The following is a 12,697-nucleotide window of genomic DNA, read 5'->3' on the forward strand; positions in this document are numbered from 1 at the left end:
GACATTTATTTACAATAAGGACAGTCGCAATGACTTACTGAAAGAGCTCTTAATAAAGTCGGTCTCCCAATAATGAGCAAAAGAGCACAATTCTATCACACTAAGTTTCTTTTCCTTTTGCTGAGTTGTAGTTTTCCAATTGACACCAGTAAGTATCTATTCCCTTTTAAAATGCACCCACAAAAATGAAATCCACTAGACACTTAAGAGAATATCAGTTTAAGAAAAACACATTTAGGTTCCCTTTCTTTCCCTAACCTATGAGAGGTGAATGCGCTGCGTGATGATTTTGTAAAATGCCATGCTCTTAGAGAATATTTGTATGACTTGGTAGTTTTTCTTTAGGACTGTATTTTGCATTGGCACTGATATTGCTTCTTGAATAACCTGAATGGAATTTATTTGTGTACACCGCATGTTAAAGAAATGTGCTTGTTATTATATTTATTGCACTTTTTCACCGACTTCAAGCTATTGCGCCTGACTTCTACTCATCTTGTGCTTCTGGCGTTACTGAAGATGCATCTGTGCACAATTTTTTTCCTTATGTGGTATTTTTTTGCACATACTATTGTAATTTTTTGTAAATCCATCTTGTGGTTATTATGGTTTACAGACTTTAACATCCCAAAGCGACTCGGGCTATGACAGGTCCCGTAGTGGAGGGCTCCGAATAATCTGTGAGTGGTCGTTTTGACTGCTGTGCATTGTGTCCCAATGCCTGCCACAGCCTCTTCAGAGGCTACCGCAGTATGCTTGAATAAAAAAAATGTGGTTAAGAAAATGCAATATGCAGGCAACATTAATCTTTATTTCAGAAGTCAGAAAGACTACACATTTCCAACCAAAAAATACAGCCAGCCTGCAAATGATGCTGCAAGTTCAATCTGTGATCATTATTTCTGGCCTCAGTACTAGCTCACTTCCAAAATACATGTCTAGAACTTGGGATGACTGCAGTTCTGCAGGCTGTACAACTCTCTCTTGTGCCGTCTTGGAAACAGCATAAGACCAGCGGTGTCGCTGAAATGACACAGTCCTAAGAACATTCGCATAAATGAAGAGAGATCCACAGTACACATACAGACCCACAATCTGTCCAAAAACGGGCAGCAGGGCATTCTCCAAGACCACTACATCTAACACTTTGTATTTACACTTTCCAACAATAGCAGAAGAAACTCCCCAGACAGGAACACCTTCACAGAAGACTTCATGAGTGCATGGGGCTAAGTCCTCCTCTCTGAGAGGCTTGGCCTTTGTTGTCTGAATGCCCGCGTCTAATTCATCTCCAAACAGCTGGAAGCTCTGAAGCAATTGGTGCCGTTCTGCAATTGACTTCGAAATATTTCTGAAATTTCTGTTGCGAGACGCTATCATTTTCACATACTGATGTTTTGCTTCGTAACGCATGCACCAGTATTGCTTCAGTGGGCCTAGCTGGTTGATCAGTCTTGGGTAATGCAACAAGAAATGAAGCTTTGGGGTCATTTTTCCAGGATAAAGTGCCACAAAATTAGTCAAGAAAAACCGAATTTCATCTTGAAGGAATGCAAGGTGGTCATGTGGTATTTCGTCGGCAAATATTATGTCAACGACCCTCTTTAGCTGAAGGTACACTTCCCAGTGCTCATTGGAGTCCGGAACAATGTCCCCAAATATAAGTGAAAAGAAACGGAACAAGCACCACTTCTGTGACGCAGTGCCCTTATAAGCCGCTTCCCCCTTCACAAAGCATTTTTCGAGTGCTTTAGGTTTGTTTTTCCTGTCTTGTGGCCCAAACTCAAACAAAGTAACTCTATCAAGTTCTGAGTAGCTAATTACGTTAGAACTGATGAGGCCTTGCAAGACCTGTCTTAGAACATGAGTCATGGATCCTTCAAGCAAATCATGCATGATGTCAGGCGGCAGTTGCTGTGTCACATCAAAGTAACTGATACCTGACAATGTTGACATACTTTTCACCCCATGAAGTGCCGTACTTAGTGGTTGATTTACAGCCGCAAGTTCAACATGCCTTTTGTGCAAACTGGCATCTCGTATCTGTACATCTTTTTCGTGGAAAACTGTATCCATCTCCGAGAATGCCATGGTGCAAAAACGGCATGGGTGCCCTCTGTTGAAACAACAAGTAAAACCACCTAACCTGTTCATGGACAGGTTATCGCCACAGAAGGCCACAAGGAAAGCTCTGACTCTCACAGTGGTAGTAGACAGCTGCACAGTAAAACCAGATGTGCTTAAAGCTGACAACTCAGTGAGAAGTGGGCCCAAAATCGCATCAATTCCATGCTTACCAACTAGTTTGTACTGTGCAATAATTGCTACATATATAGCACTAAGCTGGGACCTGTATCGCGCATGAATATTCAACACACTGAAGTACACAATAAGCATCTTGTGCACACCGCGCTTTGGCCCTATCGGGTTCACAACCTCAACCTCATCTGAATAAAAAACAAGGAACAGTGTGAACTGAGATCCATCTTGTATGAGGGCCGACAACTTTTTCTTGTACATCAGGCCATCACAAAAGCTGCGCAATATTTTAGATGATTGTGCAGTTAATGAGTCTGGATTTAAATGACTGCGAAAGGATTCGGAAAGCATAAGGTTACGCAAAACACCAGTGACAGGTACATACTGGAACGTGTCTCCAGCAGTCAAGACATGCTCTTCAGGTTTTGTATACGGAAGGCATTCTTTGGCGAACTGCTCTCGCTTGTGCTTGCTCAGCACATGTTCAAAAATCTCGTCTAGGAAGTCACAGGTAAGCAACGAGTGCATGTCCTTTCCGAACTGCAGAGGATGGATGTCTTCCTGAATCTTAGCAGCAAACAGGTGAAACATATCGCGGAAACCCACTTTGATATGACCAATGATGCTTTCCATTGTGGAGTGTGGCAACTTGTGCACTTCTGTCATGCGGAAGAAAAGTAAGCACAGGTGCTTCTTCATTTGCGCCTTGAAGTCGAGAGCTGCACTACCAACTGGAAAAGCACTACTGGAAACGACCTCTTGTTCGCCATCGGTATCGTCCATGAGAAGGCTAGAGCTCAGCAGTTCACTTTCACTCAAAACATCGCCTTCCGCCATGTCAACACTCGCCGAAGCGTCCGGCCGCAACTCACTTGCCGAAGCATCCGACCGCAGCACAACAGGACTGTTTTGTTGAGTGACAGCGGCATCGCCAGATGTGTCGAGGTCCATATAACTTCGGTGCTGACGATAGAGGTGCCTCCGGTAAGACTCAAACTGCCGGTACGTATTCGCGCAGCCTTCCACACCGCACATCACAGAAAAATTGTTATCGTAGCGGTGGTCCCTGATGTGCCATACCACTTTGCAAAACCTCTTTGATGAAAAGGGACAACGCGGACACGTATGAATCATCTTGAAGCATGTACTTGCGGATGGCCTACGTCGCCGTCACACTAAGAGGCCAGCCATTTGAGTCTCGGACCACTCGCAAACGCTCGTCTCGCGAGAGCTTGCAAGAGGCGTCCTTGTTTTCACACAAGATTAAGAATTACATGGGGTCGGAGTGCGCGGCGCCGGCGCGACCCGCCGTCCACCGCGCCGCGCGCGCCGACAGATCGCGGCTGGTGTCGAGAATAAGAGCGCGCCCGCAGCCTGCGTGCGATGGTAAAAAGGCTTCGCCGTGTGCTTTGACTCGTTTTTGCTGTTGAGTACCACTGTTTACCTGAGCCGTCATTTCGAACTGCCTACTGTCCTTTATCCTGCGATACGCAATGTCATCGGCGCCCATTGAATGCCTTGTGACCTGGGAAGGCAGAAAACAGATTCTCTTCGTCGGTGGAGACCGCAAGAAGTCAGATGTAATCAATGCTGCCATGCTAGCAGATTCATGGGCTTCGTTGCAGTGCGACCGAATAGAGGTGCGTGCATTTTATTTTCATACGATATATTGCTGCTAACAAGGCAGCAATGTGGGCTAGTTGGTTGTACATTTGATTGGGATAACGCGCTACACACAGAAGCGGACACGTTTCAGTTGTCTTTTTTCTTGTGTAGCGCGTTATTCCCATCAAATGTTGCTGCTATTTTAATCGCTCGGTGCTTTCGGGGCTCTTCCTCGCGCGCACGCGGTCGCGGCCGTAGTTGGTTATGCGCGCAAGGGCAACATAATATCGTGGCTGGTTCACATGCAGGCGACTGAGCGGCGCGTCGCAGCGAAAATTTACAACTTGTTGGAACCTCGCCGCTCTTCGCCTCGACGACTCGCAACAGATTTTTCCGCCGCGGCGGCAGGATTGGCTAACATTTTCGCTCGCATGTGAAACAGGCTTTAGGCTGTGTCGAAAATTTGCTTTCTAACCTTGAGACACAGGCGCCAAATGTATTTGGGTCATTCCACGCCAAACGTCCCAGATGTTGCGCTCGACCATCTCCTATTTGTTGGGAAAAATCCATAGAAACTAATTCCAGTGTGCGCAAGCAAAGCTTACATTATTTTTGTCAAAAAAATTTATTGAGCGCAGTTTCAACATTCGAAAAGGTGAGAAGCCAGGCCCTGCTCAATAATTATTAAAAATCCAGTTTTTTAGAAACCACTACAGTAGTTTTTAAATGACATTTGCACAAATTCTGGCTTTCAATAAGATTCGGAACATACAGTTTTGTATGGCATAAATGCTCCGAATCTGATAAAAAGCCGGAATCTGCAAATGTCGCTTAAAAATTTCTGGAGTGACTACTAAAAATTTGGACTGTTTGTTAACTATTGAGCAGTGTCTGGTTTCTTATCTTTCTGCGCTCACCTACAAATAAATTTTTTTGGCAAAAATAATTTCGTCTTCTATTATGCACATTCGGATTAGTTTCCATGAATTCTTTTGAACAAATCAGATATTGTAGAGCACAGCATCTGAGACGTTTTGCCTAGAATTACCCAATTATTAGAGCATGTATCTTAGTTGTGAGCAAAAGATGAGCCTGCAACAACGATGTCTGTCATGCTGTTAACTGCAGTATATATGATGCTCATCTGGGGTCAGGCATTGTTCAACCTTCAGAATTTGGGCATCTGCAGCCTTTCACTCGTTAGTGTTACTTCTGGAAAGGTTCTGTTAACATGGTTTTTGCCTGTGTTACAAAAGTTAATTCATTTTATGCCCAGGACAGTCTTCCAAACAGATGGTAAACTAAAAGGTTTCAGCGTGCCCGCAGTGAAATAATTTGTGTAATTAGTTGTCTTCACTTTCATGTGTTTGTGGCTTCTGATTCACAAGGTAATTTTTGTTGTAGGTCTACAACTCACGTTTCGACACATATGTCGATGTTCCAGAGGGGCACACATTTTCTGATGGAGATAAAATAAACCTCGTTGGCAGTAGCAGCAGTGATGAACAAAACTTGCCACTCGAAACTGGGTAAGTAGGCCAGTTTTAAATGCTAGAACTATTACGTGGTACATTGTAGTAATGCACTTATGTTGCACCAAATTTTGTCCCCTGTCTTTTTTTTTTTTAGTACTGATGATGGACCATTGGTGTTGGCTCCCAGTTGTAGTGAGCCAGACAAGCGCCTGTTCACTGTTCAGCAACCGCTGTATGAACTGCCTCCTATTCCACTGGATATCAAGGCAGACATTGAGGGTACAACATTAGGAGAAGTGTCGAGTCGTACGAAAAACCGTATAGTGTCTTGGATCACGGCACATTTGCTGACAATTGACTGGTAAGTATTGCCTAGTATTGTTGCGTGCGCGATTTCTGATGCTACGCCTGCAATGTGCTCACAGGTACCCTGGAAAATTCTACGAGCCTGCGGCCAAGGCTCTTGTTCTGAAGTATCCTGTCCTCAGGGATACGATTGGGTCAGGTTATGTAAATACATGAATCGCCATGCTTGCTTGCTAGTCACTCTAAATGAGGAATTGGTAATATTGGCACACAAAAACACTTTGGAAAATGATGCCTACTATAAATTTATAAAGTGAACCATCTTCTCAAACAAAAAAAAATTAGTAAATGCTTTGTGGTTCGTAGATTACAATTTTTTTTCTGAAAAGCAGAGAGAAAAATTCATTTGCGATAAAATGACCGGCGGAGCACAATGCATGCAATGCACAGGTTTGTGTTCATTTCTTCGTCATGTCAGCATTTGTTTTTTCTGCTTTTGCTACATATTTTTCGTGCATTTCATGGATTATCTAGCAAGATATATTTCCCTTGCTGCTTTCTTTCTTGTCAGGTGGCTCATTTTCTTGAGGTAACCTTATCTTGGATGGTTTTGTTCTCGTGTGCAACGTCACTGCTGTGCATGCTCATGGACAAATTGGCATACCAGAGTGTTCTGTGTAAGTGTATTGTGAGGTGTCAGGTTGCTGCACTTATTCATGAACAAAATTTTCTTGGCCATTGATGGGAAATTCACTACCATAGTTAAAGGGGCTCTGAAACACCTCCCGAGGACAGCACACAAACTCACCCAACCACTGCATTGTGTTTTTATTAGCAATAAAACCTGACCAAAATAATTCACTTCTACATGCAGCAGAGAATCCACAATCACGCACGAAAGCTGGTAAGCCCTTTCCAGCGAATTTTCCATGCCCGCACCGTACTCTGTCACTTGCACCTGCGTATAGCAGTTGAGAGATGGTTATTGGTTAGATTCTTTCAGACGTTGGGCAGCTATGGCCACGGCCAATAAGCCGCGTTGCTCTGGTTAAGGAATCGGAGGAGCGCCTACCTTCCAGCGTGCAAAAAGGGCTGAGAGGAGAGGGAAAAGCGCGAAGATGCTGAAATTAAAATTTTGACTACAGGTAACTCAGCTTTCGTGAGATGCATTAAAAAAATTCTTGCTGTACATTATTCGTGGTGTGGGGTGCTTTAACATTCCAGGCATATCTCAACTTTATTAGAGCCCCTTTCAGAGCCTCTTAAAAGTGCGGAAGTAAACTTTCTTGTGCCCGTACAGGCGTGCTTGAGGGCCCCTCATGCACAAGCATCAATCAAGAGCACTGCGTATTGTTCACAAACATCCTTGAGTCAGGCATTAAGTACAGTGCTAATAATGCACTGGGCAGCAGGTGCGTTCGGATTGCTCATGCATATCTGCTTTGGCTAGAACAAGGCAGTGCTGCTTTTAACTTTTCCTACAGTAAGCACAAGTGGCCACTGCACAGGCATATGTGGAACCTATGCCCTCTTGCATCCCTTTCTCCAAGGCAAATCTGTATTTGTGACTGATGGCTGCTAGGTGGCCATTTCGGTCAGTTTGAATTTATAATGCAGTGGCATTGTTTTACAGGATTCATGGAGGGTTGCATTTAAGTACAAAATGGGCAATATCCGAAAATCCGTGGACAATGATCCTAATGTTGAAGAGGCGAGGAAGAAGTTTGGAAGGAAGGGGAACTTCCAAGACAAAAGTGGTCTGAAGAAGCAATGCCGCGTGGTAAGTGAAACTACAGCTAAACATTAGTATTTAAAACACTCTGAAAAGTAAAGTATTCTGTTGCGCTGAGTTTGCGAAGGGGAGTTGCATGTTAAAATTTACTTTGATCATTGCACACAAGTGGGCAAGAAAATTATAATAATTGGGCTTTGTAATGAAGTAACAAGATTGGCCCCCGCAAAGATCTTTTATAACAAGAAAAAATTTCTACCATCTTATTTTACTAACGAAACAAAAAAACATAGCCATGAAAGTAATTGGAGGGCTTCAAACCAGTGCAGACCACTAGTTGGGCATGCATCTCTAAATGAAATGAGTAAAGAAAATATAACGAGCAGACCTGACTTAGACTTAAAGTACAATAACGTCAAAGCTGTAAAGTAGCTGCATTTGATGCAAGTTGGTGTTTCATGCTTAATTTGAAACCTTGCACAGAAGATAGCAAAAAATAAGAGCCAAACGATGACTGTTATTACAACTACTGAGGTTATACACTCGTGGCCATGTGAACCATGTCATGGAGTACCTTTGCTAGGCTTGAAACACCACCACAATGCTGGCAATGTGTACCTAGGTGGTCACTTGACGTGCTAGTAGGTGTTTCGCCTGTTCCACTTATATTTTGCCACCGGTTTGTGGGGCCTGGTATGCCACCTTCCTTACATAGCCTGTATAGGAGGGATTCATTAGCAGTGCAACTGTCCCATTGGCTGTGCTGAGTCTGTTTTAGCAAAAATGTACATGAAATAGAGTTAACAGAACCATTCAGTTTTTAAATGAGCTTTGTGGATTAGAGGTATGCTGGAACATCAGATAAAAAAAATGCATTCTTCCATCATAGTTAATTGCATTTTTGATCAGTTTTGGGCATGCACATATTGAATTTTTGTCAAGATTCACCACGTTGCAGCGGTATATAATGCGCTACCTTAAGTGGGAAACCGCTTCACTGGCCACCTAGCACCCAGCAAATCGAACAGAGCGTGAATGCTGTTGCGAGCTTGCAACACTTACAAGCAGCCTGAGTGCACAGAATGCAAGGTGAACAATTCAGTGCTCGTGTTCATCATTCATCATTCATTTTTTTATCATCATTTATTATACCCTTAAAGGCCTCTGTTGAGGCATTACATAAGGGGGGGGGACAAAGCAAATGCAACTAAGAATAATACGTTAATACAACAAAACATAATGCAATACAATAAAATGAAAAACGATACATCACAATACAACGTTGGTCAATAATGAAGGGCACAAGGCTGAATTAGGCAGTAACAACTACAACAACAACAAGAAAAATAATAAGTTAACTGGGTGAAGTTTGAGATGTGTCTTTTATTCAGTACAGTGATTAATTAATGCCTGTCGAAATTTAGTAGCGTCGCGCTCGTTAACAATGTAGTCGGGTAGCAGGTTCCAATTTTCTATTGCAGTTGGAAGAAAAGATTTATTAAATGCCTCACATCTAGCCAAGTACAGGACTCTTCATATTCTTGCCTATGCCCGCCATGCTGCTTTCCTCTTATTCTGATGGTGATCGCACTTCAAGAGAGCGATATAGCATTCCTTAAGAAAGCTTCTACTGACATCACCCATGGCAGCTGGTCTTTCTTAGTAGTGGCACCAAGGGTGCTTTGCTTTTGCACAATATTGTGGGTTATAAAATATTTTTGTGTGTGGTAAAAATAACACTTTCTATAAGGTAACGCTAGCTTATCTGTATAGCTTAACTTAGTATTCCCCGTTAGCGTTCTTTGAAGGAGGACCCTTCATTTATATAAGGGCCCCATCAGCCTTTGCACTGGAGTCTATTTAAGAAGTACTTGCTGTTGGGCTAGCTTGTTCATACTATATTTAAATGGCACAAAGGAACAAAGACAGGAAAACAAGGGGACGCTCTTCCTGTTCCATTGTCTTCCTGTGTGTGTTCCTTTGCACCATTGAAATGTAGCAAATAGTTTCTCAAAATTAGTTCCATCGAGCACAGTGGTTGCTCAGTGATCTGTAGGTAATCACTTTTTTGGCACAAATCATACTGCAGCAATGTAACTGCTGATATTCAACAGTCATCGATCTATTTCTGGATTTCTTGAAGGGACCTGCATATGCATGGTTCTGTACTTTGCACACATCAAGCAAAACAAGACAGAAACAAAAACACAAGGTCTTGCAGCACCTTTCAAAAACTCTGGGTGGTTCCCCAAAGCTATCAAGGTTGGAAACTGTGGACTAGGCAGTTAATTACAATAGCTACAAAGGCATGCATTGGAGGTACTCTAGGGAATTAGGCTTTGACTAAAGAAAGAGCACTTCATAAAGCTCAATACAAAAGCTGCAGAGTGCTGACAAGACAGACTGATATCCAGTTGTCAAGTTTTGCCGAGGTCATAGATCATTATCAGGATTTTAGAAGAGCAGGTCTGTGTTACCTAAATTATGCTAGGCCTTACTCGTGATATTGTGCTCAACCGTATTAATGTTTTCAATATTTTCGTTGCAAGCCAAGAGACACCTTGGAAACTACAGTAGAAGAAGTTGATGGAGTCGTAGCTGCTCATGTAGACTTCATGGCAAAGGAAATGAAGCGGTGCAATCCAGATATACAAAAATTGAAAGTTTCCATGCAGACAACTCTCCCCTCAAGGAGAAAATGGATAAAAATAAACAGTCCATCAACGGAGGAATTGCTGGAGAAGTATCCAGCCCTGACACTTCGGGAAATGGTAAGCTTAAAAAAAGTTGAGCATCAGGCTGGTTTACTGAAAAGGTTTTCAACAAGCAGTAATACTCATTCCATCCTTCAGGTTTCAGAGACATGAAAAATACAACCAGCTGCTGTAAGAGGCTAAATAAATTGAGAAAGTATTAGATTCAGTTGAAACATAAGCAGTGCTTGCACTAACCAGGATGTGGAGATAAATTGTAGAAGGTTGCATTTTTGAAAACAAAACAAAATGAGCAGGGAGGGGGAGTGTACAGTGCACTGTACACAGGTGTCTTGCATATCAGGGGAGGCGAAACAAGACGCATGTGTACTGCGTGTTGTCTGTGCATGTTAACGAATCCCAGTTGGTTGAAATTATCCAGAGCCTTCCACTATGGCGCGCCCCTTATACCCGAGTTGCTTCTGGACATTAATCTCTCATAAACCAGTCACCATATTTAGCAGTTCTGCTGAATGGTGGAGCAGTGAAAATGCACTGTCATATGAACTTTAATGGTCATCTTGCTACGACACTTCCCCCACGCCTGTTTTCACACACTTAAAGAGCACGTATCGTACACACTGGGGGCAGAAGCAAAAAATCACAGGCACTGCATGGTTATTTCACTGAAATTTGTCACACAAAGCAATCGGTGTTTATAGAGTTTTTCATTACATAAAAGCATGTTGATGGAGACACTGCGTTACAATTTTCATTGATTCTCCCTGCCATACATAATTATGATGGGCATTTCCTCCAATCTCGTGAAATCTAAATTAACGAGGTGTTACTGTGTTTGGTTATGGGGTGTCCACTGTTGGCAAAGGATAATGGTCACACAGTCAGTGGGAGACTCCTTTATTCTGCAGTGGGCATAGTTTGATGATTATAACACTGTGTTAGTGTTGTGATGGTGATGTAATATTACAGTGACTAAATATCCCAGTGTTGAATTTTGTAGCACCGGGGTTTTATTTGATTAGGTTCTCTCTCTGCTTGCTTTGAATTGTCAATCCGTTGAGACTGTACTGTTAACTTGTGGCTATGTTTTCATTCATAATTTTCAGATTCACCAGGAGTTCATCGAAATCTGCAAGGTTGACTTCGAACGAAAGTTACTTGGCTTCATAAATGGTCATGGACAAAGATTGTTCAGCATCCTTAAAACATCACGCACAGCACAAAAAATTTTCAGCGAGGTACAAAAGGCAATTGCTGACAGTGAAGGTGACGCAAAGAAATGTACGTTTTGAGAAATTGTTTATTCATTCTAATTTCACGCATTTTATTTTCTTGTTTCTGTAATTGTCCGCTTCTACGAATTTCCTTTTCCTTGCGCACAGATTGCTTTGCTGTTGGCGTACTTCAACTCCTACCACACTTAGTGAAAGAGGAGGCATTCTACCTAAGAGGACCGGTAAGATTTTACTTGATTTCCTGTTTGGTTTTTGGCTTGCTTGAAAGTGCCTTGTATTCTATAAATTCCATTTGATTACAGGACAGCTACCCTTGCATTGTCATGAATGACAAGCCGCATACTGCAACAAATGTGTGTGCAACATTCGAAAACATGAAAGTGGAAGCAATAGATGTGATAAGTGGATTCGCCACAGTCATGGAAATATATTGGGTCATGAACATCGAATACTCCAAAAAAAACAAGAACACCTTTGCTGTTTTAGAGCATTTCTGTGGCCTAAAATCAAAGCCCCTGAAGCCAGTCACGCTGCGGGCGATTGCTTTGCTGGAAAAAGCCAATTAAGCCATTCCAGCAAGAAATAAACATTGCATCGTTTCAAGACAATTTGTTTGTCTGGTTCTTTTTGGAGCAGCCATATAAGCCCACTGCTTCATATTGCTTGTAACTTTTGTTAGCCAACATTCAGGCTGGTGGTTGCCTCATCAACAACAAAGCAGAGCTGCTTGCAAAAGGTGGTTGCGATCACTACTATCCAGGGTATAGTAGGTATTCCTAAAATTAGTTCCCGATACTACCTCCAGAGGTAGTAAATGCCACTATAGGTAGTTGCCGTTACTACATTAAAGGTAGCTCTACTTACTACCTCCAGAGGTAGTAAATGCCACTATGGGTAGTTGCCGTTACTACATTAAAGGTAGCTCTACTTACTACCCCAAGGGTAGTACCTGTTACTTAAGGTAGTACCTGTTACTACCTCCAGAGGTAGTAAATGCCACTCTAGGTAGTTGCGGTTACTACATTAAAGGTAGCTATACTTGCTACCCCAAGGGTAGTAACTGTTACATAGGGTAGTTCCTGTTACTACCTCTCTGGAGGTAGTAACAACCACTACCTTGCAGTTACTACCTACAGTTACTACCTAGGTAGTAACATATGTGACAAGCAGTTACAACCCTAAAAGTTAGTAACTGCAACTACCTTTTTTTTTAGAGTGTAGGGGCATGTGCTTTAAATGCGGGACCACCTGTACTGCGCCCGGCTAACCCTTGCCCTGCCTGTATTTCGTCCATGCTTCCAGAAGCCAGCGACAACACGTGTCAGAGGCAAGTGCTTGTTTTCTGATTTTGGAGTTTGTACGCATTTCTCG

At 42.6% G+C, this 12,697-nt stretch overlaps 1 protein-coding gene across 3 annotated transcripts; it reads left to right on the forward strand.

The window, feature by feature from the left end:
• The first annotated feature begins 3,627 nt into the window (after window positions 1-3,627).
• Window positions 3,628-12,170, forward strand: LOC144116078 (uncharacterized). 3 transcript variants are annotated; one of them, XR_013311724.1, is made up of 8 exons: window positions 3,630-3,899; window positions 5,269-5,393; window positions 5,494-5,700; window positions 7,279-7,425; window positions 9,927-10,148; window positions 11,198-11,372; window positions 11,474-11,547; window positions 11,629-12,170. XR_013311724.1 is itself a non-coding variant. In XM_077650734.1 (6 exons), the coding sequence occupies exons 2-6, from the start codon at window positions 7,309-7,311 to the stop codon at window positions 11,890-11,892; spliced, it is 852 nt and encodes a 283-aa protein (XP_077506860.1). In that variant the 5' UTR covers window positions 5,562-5,700; window positions 7,279-7,308; the 3' UTR covers window positions 11,893-12,170. The 3 variants fall into 3 exon arrangements, 2 of the variants coding, with proteins under 2 accessions (XP_077506861.1, XP_077506860.1); XM_077650734.1 differs by lacking the exons at window positions 3,630-3,899; window positions 5,269-5,393 and having other exon boundaries at window positions 5,562-5,700; XM_077650735.1 differs by lacking the exons at window positions 7,279-7,425; window positions 9,927-10,148; window positions 11,198-11,372; window positions 11,474-11,547; window positions 11,629-12,170 and adding an exon at window positions 5,765-5,899 and having other exon boundaries at window positions 3,628-3,899.
• The last annotated feature ends 527 nt before the right edge of the window (window positions 12,171-12,697 follow it).

This window comes from Amblyomma americanum, chromosome 1 (assembly GCF_052857255.1).
Source record: "Amblyomma americanum isolate KBUSLIRL-KWMA chromosome 1, ASM5285725v1, whole genome shotgun sequence".
NCBI classification, from domain to species: domain Eukaryota; kingdom Metazoa; phylum Arthropoda; class Arachnida; order Ixodida; family Ixodidae; genus Amblyomma; species Amblyomma americanum.

What these genes read in the sequence shown, in the direction of transcription:
- LOC144116078 (XM_077650734.1), top strand. Translation starts at nt 7,309, where the DNA reads ATGGGCAATATCCGAAAATCCGTGGACAATGATCCTAATGTTGAAGAG. An exon ending in TGAAGAAGCAATGCCGCGTG is followed by an intron (nt 7,426 to 9,926) that starts GTAAGTGAAACT and finishes TTTCGTTGCAAG; the next exon opens with CCAAGAGACACCTTGGAAAC. An exon ending in TGAAGGTGACGCAAAGAAAT is followed by an intron (nt 11,373 to 11,473) that starts GTACGTTTTGAG and finishes CCTTGCGCACAG; the next exon opens with ATTGCTTTGCTGTTGGCGTA.